Source organism: Anarrhichthys ocellatus, unplaced genomic scaffold (genome assembly GCF_004355925.1).
Source record: "Anarrhichthys ocellatus isolate YVR2014 unplaced genomic scaffold, GSC_Weel_1.0 scaffold1585, whole genome shotgun sequence".
Taxonomy (NCBI): Eukaryota; Metazoa; Chordata; class Actinopteri; order Perciformes; family Anarhichadidae; genus Anarrhichthys; species Anarrhichthys ocellatus.
In genome coordinates, this window is record NW_022281559.1 from 623 (window position 1) to 10,542 (window position 9,920).

A 9,920-nucleotide genomic window follows, 5' to 3' on the forward strand; every position below is an offset into this window, starting at 1 on the left:
ATTTAACCCTTAATGTTTCTGTGTACATTTAATATTCCAGGCTGAACACATGTGAGCCGTCCTCTTTGTTTACCTTTTTTTTTACATCTCCATACCTCCACTGGTTACCCCGTGTTTAACGTCACATTGCAATGATTTGTGGGTAATTAGGTTAAGTCAGCATCCTATGCTGACTTACGGAAAGGGTTCATAAAGGGCTCAAGATGTCTGGGAGAGAGCCCTCAAACACTCCATGATTTGACAGTGGGACAGAACTAAACCCTCACGAACTTTGCGGGAGCGAGCCTCAAAGTCTCTGCGCCCGTGAGTGAGGAGTTTGGGTATACTCCCACAGAGGAGGAGGACACACGCTCAAAGTTCAAGAGGTGTAAACTGAATTCGTCAGCAGTGGCCTATATTCAGCTTTTGTGTGCTCTAGAAAGTTGAACCTTTCAGCACTCATTCTGCAGCCCAGACAGACACTGCTCTTCTGATTAACAATGATTGCACTCATTATATACACCGCTCTGACAGGTTTGGCGATTTTGCCGTTACTGCTTTACTTGAGAAACCCTTATTTTTTTCAAGATTTACGTTACACGATTTCTATGATTCAAATTGGTGTATGGATGAGTAAATTCAAGAAGCAGAAACCCTTTTACAGTATTTTGGATCGTTTTCTGGATCAAGTGGCGAGGCAGCCGCATAAGAAGTTCATACTTTTCGAGGAAAGCTCGTACACTTACAGCCAGGCAGACAAAGAAAGCAGCAAAGTGGCCAGAGCTCTCTCCTCGTATGCCCAGCTGAAGGAGGGGGACACGGTGGCCCTCTTCCTGGGCAACGAGCCTCAGTTCGTGTGGATCTGGCTCGCTCTGACCAAGCTGGGATGCACCGCTTCTTTACTGAACAACAACATCAGATCCAAATCTTTGCTGCACTGCTTCTCCTGCTGCGAAGCCAAGGTTCTGGTCGCTGGTGCTGGTAAGCTGGGGAAAGGAGACTGAGTTCATCCTCTATGTGATTATGATTTTCAGGGTTTTCTGCACTATTTATTCACACCTCCCATTCCAAATCATTATTATTGTCACATAATCTGCATTTAAATGTCAGATGCCGTTTCATTCAAAACAACTGTCAGGAGTCTTGAATGAATGAATAACATTGTCCTCTCTTTTTTAATATAGTACCCAGCTGTGAATATGTTTTTTGCATAGCGTTTAAAGTCTAACCTGATCGATACTGGGTTTTTTATAGTGCTGATATTCAGACCAAAAATTAAAGAATTACTTTAAACATGAGCAAGCATTCTGGATATGGAACCCTGACATTTAAAAACATATGTGACCACATTTACAATTAAAAAAATCACTTCTCTCTGGCGGACTAACCATGTGATGGACACACAGTTTCTAAATGACCTCAAACCAGATGAGCTGGCCAGGGTTTGGTCTTAATGGGCTTAATTCCCATGATTCTCCACATCTGTTTTGATTGTTTTCACATTTTTTATTGTCACTGCACTGCTTGCTCTCTTTTGTCTCTCTCAGACCTGCGAGGGGCTGTCGAGGAGGTGTTGCCCACCTTGAGCCAGCAGGGCGTCCGTGTGTTCATCCTCAGCGAGGACTCCGGTGTGGAGGGCATTGAAAGCCTCTCTGATAAAATTCGGCAGGCCTCAGACCAGCCTCTCTCACCTCAGCTGAGGGCCAACGTTACCATGAAGAGTCCTGCGCTGTACATCTACACCTCAGGAACCACGGGTAAATTTACGGGCTAATGTGACTTTTGCCTCTATTCTGCGTTGCTGTTTATCGCATGAGGCCTTGAGCTGCAGAACTAGGACTGTAAGAACAAACGCTACGTTTATTTCCTTTTAGGGCTTCCCAAGGCTGCTGTAATCAACCATGAGAGACTATGGATGGCATCTTTTTTCCAGTCTCTTGCTGCCGTACGCTCAGATGATATCATCTACGTGTACCTGCCTCTTTACCACAGTTCTGGCATGCTGATGGGACTCTGTGGAGCCATAGAAAAAGGTAGTTTGTGGCATCATAGTACTACAAAACAACTTTGACAAGTTTACTAAAAGTTAAACAAACAGGTATATGACCTCAGATCACAGTTTGATCCGGATTTCCACTATTTGTATTTCAAAGTCCTAACACTTACTGTGCTCTCAGTGTGATATTTTGAGTTGCTGAGATCTGTGCGTCTTCATTTCAGGCATCACTGTTGTTTTAAGACGTAAATTCTCTGCCTCCCACTTTTGGAATGACTGTCGAAAGTACAACGTGACTGTTTTTCAGTACATAGGAGAGATTATGCGCTACCTCTGCAACACCCCAAAGGTAAACCTTAGTGTCATAACAAACATGTTTATATATTTTTTACCATTATTGATTGTTGAATACAAAGCAAAGCTTTAATAGTTCTTATGACATTTGCGTGGGCAGCGAACACCTGCAGCAGTCAGACACACTGCTTTGTATTCAAAACCAAAGATAAGCATGATGTGACGTTTATCCTGGTCTCACCTCTCCTTCACTTTCCTCCAGAGAGACAATGACAGAGACCATAAAGTCCGATTGGCTGTAGGGAACGGGATAAGGGCCGACGTCTGGGCCGATTTCGTGCAACGATTTGGGGACATTAGTATCTGTGAATGCTATGGAGCGACTGAAGGAAATGTTGGCTTTGTCAACTACTGTGGCAAAGTTGGAGCTATTGGCAAAGAGCATTTTCTCCACAAAGTAAGAGCTCCCTTTTGCAAATAGGTTGTTTTTTTTTGTACGGTAACATTTAACACCATGGGATAACCTTGCAGGGTTGGTTGGACTATTTAGTCCAACCGTTACAAGTTAGCTTTATCACAATTACAAAGTGTTGGATTTATAACTAAATTCTTTTCTATGATTTATTCTTAAACTGTGTTTCAGATGGGATGTCCGTATGCCCTCATAAGGTACGACACAGAGAAAGAGGAGCCAGTCAAAGACTCCAGAGGATTTTGTATTGAAGTCCCCAGAGGTGAGCCCATCTCCTCCAAAACTAAAGCCCCCGCTTGACCTTCTCGCTCTTACTAACACGTATCCCGTGCTCACTGCTTTCACCCGCAGGAGAGATCGGTTTGCTCGTGACAAAAATTGGAGAAAGAACACCTTTCACCGGCTACGCCAAGAGCAATCAGCAGACAGAGAAGAAGAAGGTGAGAGACGTGTTTGTGAAGGGAGACCTCTACTTTAACAGTGGCGACCTTCTGAAGATGGACAACGAGGGATTTATTTTCTTTCAAGACCGCATTGGAGACACTTTCAGGTGAGTGGGTGAAACACATCTGACGAATCCACATCTAGACACAGTGGTTAGATAACAATGTCAAAGCCTGAACTGTAAAGGTGGTTTGACCTTTTTAGATGATTGCTTGATTAACTCAGGCTACGTTTGACTTTTGAAGTCAGTTAATTGCAAAATAACGATACGATGATGACTGATACATTTCATCACAATTCTAGGTGTAGGACACAACATTACATTTAACTTCATTTCATTTTAATTGTTATTTCAGCATTTTCTGCAAATAAGAAACAAGCTTTCCCCTGACTATGTTTGTATGTAAATTGTAACAAAACTGTTCCCAGTGCTTAAAGAAAACATTGTAGCTCAGTTGGGCACGTTGTTTTTTCTTTCGTCATCCAATACAGGTGGAAAGGAGAAAATGTGGCAACTACAGAGGTGGCTGATCATTTACTCACGGTGGACTGTGTTGAAGAGGCCAATGTCTATGGTGTGAAGGTGCCAGGTAATTACATTGTTATCAATGATTTAATATGTACAGTCAACATTAGATAGCATCGGTGAAAATGTGTGTGACTTTTTTTTTGTAAAAGCCTTTCATCTGACCACTATATTTGTTTTCACCTGCCCATTAATCATTAACACTGTACTTATGAATCGTGATCAGTTTGAAACATATGAAGGGCTGTTCATACTCGCATTCTGAAATAAGTCCTATTTGTACTTTCACCATGGCTGATTAGGCAATGAGGGAAGAATAGGAATGGCAGCACTGAAGCTCAAAGAAAACATGGACTTTGACGGCAAAGCTGTGTATCAGCACGTCGAGAACTACCTCCCCAGTTACGCACGGCCACGCTTCATTCGCATACAGGTGAACAAAGCCTTGCTGATTAATATTATAACACATAAAAAACAAAAGGAAATCGGGAATTTAACTAAAAATGTCAACCATGATATAACCTTTTATGTTGCTCTGACAGGAAGTAGTGGTAGTAACTGGGACTTTTAAGCAAATGAAGGTGAAGCTGGCAGAGGAGGGCTTCAACCCCGCCGTCATCAGGGACCCTTTGTTCTACCTGGAGGACAACAAGGGCTACGTACCCATGACTCAGGAGATATTCAGCTCCATCGCAGAAGGAAGACTCAGGCTCTGAATGAGATTCAGTGTTTATTATTGGATTGTCACTCTTAAAATAATACATTTGATTTAAATGACACAAGATGCCAAATTAATTAATGACCTGCACATTGAGCATTTATGTACAGCACATTTCATGAGCTACTTCTGGGGAATATTGTGTAGTGAAGTATTTAGTTTGAAACACTTTAATAAAAAATATTCTTAAAACATGATTGTAAATGAGCTAAGCAATCCCAAATCATTGACACGCTTCGGTAGGGATCTTCAAATTACCAAGAACTGAATGTGCTTGCTCAGCACCAACACAGCTATCGCAGTAAATTGGTTAATTATCATACTGAGCATGTATGAACTACTGTACACTGCTTCAGGATCATTCCAGGAGTTTAGGAGCAGTGGCAGTTTCCAGTGGAGTAGGAGAGGGAGCTGTGTTGGCTACAGGGGAAGAACACATACAGTTCATTCGTCTGCAGGTGGAGGACAAGTGTTTTTGAGTTGCCTGTGAAACCTTCACAGGGCAGCACAGCTGGTGGCGGCCGCACTGCAACAACTGGTTGCAGAAAATGGGTACGCTGTAGAACTTTGTCAGCTTTTTCAGGTCATGTTTAACCAGAAGATTTGAATGCATCTCTCTGATCTTATACATGGGACCGGATCCTGCCATTGATGGCACATCGGGGTGTGCGCCTGCAGCATCTTTCAGACTAGGCCTTGTTTCAAAGTCATAGCAGGACAGCGGACCGACGCAAGTGTAAGGCAGAGGCTCGCTGCTGCAGCTAAGAGATCGCATCGGTCTCCGAGATCGATTCCAAGCCTTGTCAATCCACAGCTCCACTTCATTCTTGTCCAGCCTGGAGGCAGCATCCTCTCTCTCCTCAGACTTGGTGTCTGAGTCGCCGTCTTGTTTTTCTTGTATCACCTCATCCTTCCCTGATTGTGGTTGGTCTGCGTTATTCAGAGCCTGTGTCTCAGCCAGCAGAGTGGAAGCCGTTTTGGAGATGATGCTCCAGTCCTTAAGGATGTCCTCCGCGGTGCTGAACTGTGAGGTCACCGTGAAGCGGATGATGCGCTTTGTGTGAATGTCTGCAGGGATGAGGTACATGGTGCCCGACCGGGTCAGTCTCCTCAGCAGCTCCTGGGTCAAAGCATTTCCTCCCTAAAATTAAAAAAAATGACATTAAATCTTCATAAATGTTGCTGAGCCAAAAAACAGCTTCCAAACTAAAAACTAACATAAGCATTTTCAGCGACATAGAGTCAATGTTTCAGCTCTTCTTTATGATCTGTGGTATTGCTCTTGCCCTCACCTGTGTTTGATGAAAACAAGTTATTCAGTAATTCACCTTTGAACGAGGTATCTCAACAATGATTAGTCAATAAAAGACATGTTGCTGTGTAGTACAAATGTGTGCCACATACTTTCAGACAGAACACCACCAGGCCGAGGTGCCTCTCGGCAGGAACCTCAAAATTTGGCTCACTTTTTATGTGAGACTCCAAGAGCTTTGCCATCTCAATCCCCTAAAAAAAGACAAAAGAAATATACATGTAAATTCTGAAACATAAAAACGAATCAATTCCGTTGTTTGTCATGGACTTCCGTGGATGCACTTACAAGTCCCATATCTGATGATATTAGATATTTATTCTTTAGATCATTTGCATGAAGAGAACTGAGTGCCACTTACATGTCTGATATGAGCCTGGAGGTTTTTCAGCCCAAAGGAACGCATAACAAACCAGAGCTTTAGAGAACGGAAGCGCCGGCTGAGGGGAATTTGCCAATGCTGAACAACAGAAAAAAGCAGATTCATTGCTTGAAATGATTTACTACGATATATGATTCTTTAATTGGGTGAAGACGTGACGGTATGATACCATAAAGTCTGTGGCTGCCTGTGAGTTTTCATGTCTGAGGTAAACAGGATCAACAGTGAACGTCTGTTGGAGCTTATATTTATCCTTAACCCTGAGAAAACAAAGTAAAACCATATTACCAACCAACAAGCTTCATTGATAATGTTAATTTCTATACATGGGAGATCGGGCTTCAGTCTTCTTACTCACCAGAAAGCTGTGCAATCAAAATGGACCATCATCCACTTTGAGGGGTTGAAAACAAAAGAGTGAGCAAATTCAATGCCCTCCAGGGACCAGCGGAGCTCAGGACAGAAGTAGGCTGAGCCAGCATACGCAGCATCGACATGGAGCCACAGTCCCTCTTCTGCACCTGAAAAACAGATTTGAATACAAGTACGGTAATTCTCTGAATGCATCTCAGTGGAACAACACAATATTTTGACTTTACAGACGTTTAAACAGACATCATTGGGAGGGAATTTGAAGACGTACAGACTGGTCCCAGTTCAGGCAGATTGTCAAAGGCACACACTCCTGTTGTTCCCAACGTTGCGCACAGCTGAACAGGGGAGAAACAAAATGACATCATGTGAGATTTGACATCTAATGTCCGTATTTTGCTGTAATTTTTTTTTTAAATTTCCATTATTTGTTCATGTTTCAGCCCTACAAATTGTGCCATATTGTAAAATTAAATCTAAATAATAACACTGATTTTTAAAAATATTTTTTACCGTTGTTTCTTAACCAATACAATTAATGTCAATAAGTTTCTGTTACAAGCATTCAAAATCCAATTTAAATAATCACACAAGTATCATCAGCAAAAAAAACAGCAATTCAAAGTTGTCATACAAAAGAATATTTTGTAAATATTAGAAGACTTTCCCTCTTTGGCCCCAAGCAATTATTTATTATAATATATTATACAATATATATATATATTTATAAGACATGACATGATCTAAAAAGACAATGCGATTCGTGGAAAATCACTCAGATATCTTACTGTACAATATGCTTTCAAAAATAGTTACCAGTCAGCTAAAACACACAAAAAAACACTGGTATGATTTGTAAGTTCTCCACCTAAACACTTCAGTGCCAGATACCTACCATGAAAGGGACCAGTCCCCTCCTCCTGTCTTCTTGTATGGCTTGTATTAATGTGTCTCCTCTCAGAGACAACTGCTCATCAGTGGGCAGAAACCTGATCTTCACCAGAGAGATCAGACCTGCCTTCTCTACCGAGGAATGAGCCTGTGAAAGCACATCAGATCAAAATTCTCAGTTGAATTCATCTGATTGACAGGAAGTCACTGTAGAAGAAGTGGTGACACTGACCTGATCTGAAGCGTAGGCCACCAGTCTTGAATTTAGGACACAGTCGTCCACGTCCTGGTCGAGCTCAGGCCGCAGCTGCAACATTTTGTCTTTCCTGGCTGCCAGCAGAGCCACCAGTGTACTCTCACTGACTGTGCTCTAACACAAGAGTAAGGTGGAAAAGAACGATGATCGCAGACTATAAAGGTTGGGGTTTTAAAATAAACGAATCAAGGTTGATGCAAACCTGCAGGATGCCTCCACCTCTCCTGTCTGGATGATGATGCAGGAAGAAGGACGGGAGCCCCAGTGCTTTACACAACCAGTCCATCACATTCATTTCCAATTCTGTACACGCTGGGCTGGAGGCCTGTTCAAAACCAGCACGAACAATCATCATTTATCAGGATATGACTTCATTGCTTCAGTGATGTTTTTCTTTTGTTTTTGCTGTTTCTCGAAAATGTAGTAGAGAAAAAAAGTGTAGGTTGTCCTCTTACCCAGGTGAATCCAACACAGTTGATGGCATCGGCCAGCATGTCCCCAAGCATAGAGGGCCATGAAGTCAGACTGGGGTAGTAGGCGTGCATATGAGGGCTCTGCCAGTGAACCACCTGGGGGATAAGATGAGGAAATACTTGCTTCCTTTCAAATCCCTGGTATGATAATGGATGACATTAAGAACTCACCCCTGGCATGATGACTTTCTCGATGTCCTTAAAGATACTCTCCCAGTCCTCCGGCTCTATGGGCGCAGTGTCAGGGAGAAGCTCCTTCATGTAACCTGGCTTCACGTCTGGAATCACCCTCCTCTCTCTGATGGAGCCCAGGTACTGTGTGATGTAGTCCACCAGCTCCTTACCTGAGCAGTAACAGACACTGTAAAAGCTGGAATGATATTCCTATTGAAATTCATAATTCACCTTTATTTTGTCTATTCTTTACAAATCATTAATTCAGTGAATATAACAACACAGACAAAATGAGTCAATGCAGTCAAATGGAAGCTACCATTACCTCTACGATTGTATTCCTCAGCCTGCATTTTTTTTCAGATGAGAGCTCTTTGGGTTATTTTGTTGTGTGTAACAGGTGGCTGCAATGATGCTTTGTCTATTCTGAAGCAGAGATCACAGGACTATAAAGACCCTGTTGTGAAGAACACGCCCAAAATTGGTGACGCATTTGAGCCACCAAACCACCCATCACATGTTCACATTTGCACTAAATATTTACCCTCCTCTGCATGTAGTGATTCATTTATTCACATCTCAGTGACACAATACTGTATATAACGTGATGGGACAATATCAACAATGGTAGAATTGTTCGTCAAGATAACATTTTGCAATTTACATCAATCCCTCTGCACCTGGAACAAATAATCTTTACCCAGAGGAAAAATGTCACAGTTGTTGGGGATTTACCCTCAGGCTAAAAGCCCACCGTATAATCTGACTCCAAAAGACTACACCTTCAGAAGGACCCCGCGCACATCGTTTGATTGGAATTACATTCGATGAACAGAAGACGGTAGACGATCTATAAGTATTAACAATTTATTAAGTCAAGCATCAAAGCATAAAAAACATAGATCTATGGTTTCACAAAACACAAGAATTGATTAAGTCCCTAGCAACAGACACAAAGTCAGGGCTCCGTATACGCATCTCTCCTCTCGGTGTTTTGTGAGCCCTGTTTCTAACCTTTCCCTCCTCCTTTATTTTGACCTTGCACAGGGACACGCCAGGGTGAGGCCACTGTGTGTGTGGGAGTCCTGGAGTCTCAGGGATAGCGAAGGTGCTGTTCCTGCAGGTTGCTACACAATATCCCACCGACTAACCCGATTCACAACACAACTAGTTATAAGTTTTAAGCTAAACCACCTGCGTGTCCGAGCTTCCTCTTTGTACGGGGAGCGCGTGAGTGCCTCACCCGGAGATTCAAACCTTTGCTCTATGGCACACGCAACACTATTGCAAATGCAGCACACACACACATAATACTTATACGTTTGATGCCTGTAAATACCTTTAGCATATTTCTACACAGTGTAATTATTTTACATGCTATACCAAATATATATATATATTATACACATATACTTCATATATCTGAAATATATTGTCCATATGAAAATCTAACCATACATCTAAAAACAATTTTATAATATATATGTTACAGATTTCTTTCAGTTTATTGCCATATTTTTACCATATAAACTTGAATCGAATATTTATTTTTATTTATAATTTTTAGTTAGTTGTAATATAGTAAACAATAATACAAAAAAATGGTTATGTTTTGCAAAGAATATGTCGAT

The 9,920-nt window shown here is 41.9% G+C and overlaps 2 protein-coding genes across 2 annotated transcripts; one reads left to right on the forward strand and one right to left on the reverse strand.

Annotated features, from left to right (window-relative positions):
- Positions 1-381: 381 nt before the first annotated feature.
- Positions 382-7,091, forward strand: LOC116377704 (very long-chain acyl-CoA synthetase-like). The gene is made up of 10 exons (XM_031839410.1): positions 382-960; positions 1,527-1,736; positions 1,854-2,012; positions 2,200-2,324; positions 2,532-2,726; positions 2,913-3,003; positions 3,093-3,291; positions 3,678-3,775; positions 4,014-4,144; positions 4,254-7,091. The coding sequence occupies exons 1-10, from the start codon at positions 480-482 to the stop codon at positions 4,425-4,427; spliced, it is 1,863 nt and encodes a 620-aa protein (XP_031695270.1). The 5' UTR covers positions 382-479; the 3' UTR covers positions 4,428-7,091.
- On the reverse strand, positions 4,788-8,667 carry LOC116377705 (histidine decarboxylase-like). The gene is made up of 12 exons (XM_031839411.1): positions 8,615-8,667; positions 8,287-8,459; positions 8,098-8,211; positions 7,845-7,967; positions 7,619-7,756; positions 7,391-7,534; positions 6,767-6,833; positions 6,482-6,644; positions 6,293-6,383; positions 6,103-6,201; positions 5,834-5,935; positions 4,788-5,570 (listed from the first exon to the last, which is right to left on the reverse strand). Exons 1-12 carry the CDS (start codon positions 8,640-8,642, stop codon positions 4,788-4,790), a joined length of 2,025 nt encoding a protein of 674 aa, XP_031695271.1. The 5' UTR covers positions 8,643-8,667.
- Between the last annotated feature and the right edge of the window lie 1,253 nt (positions 8,668-9,920).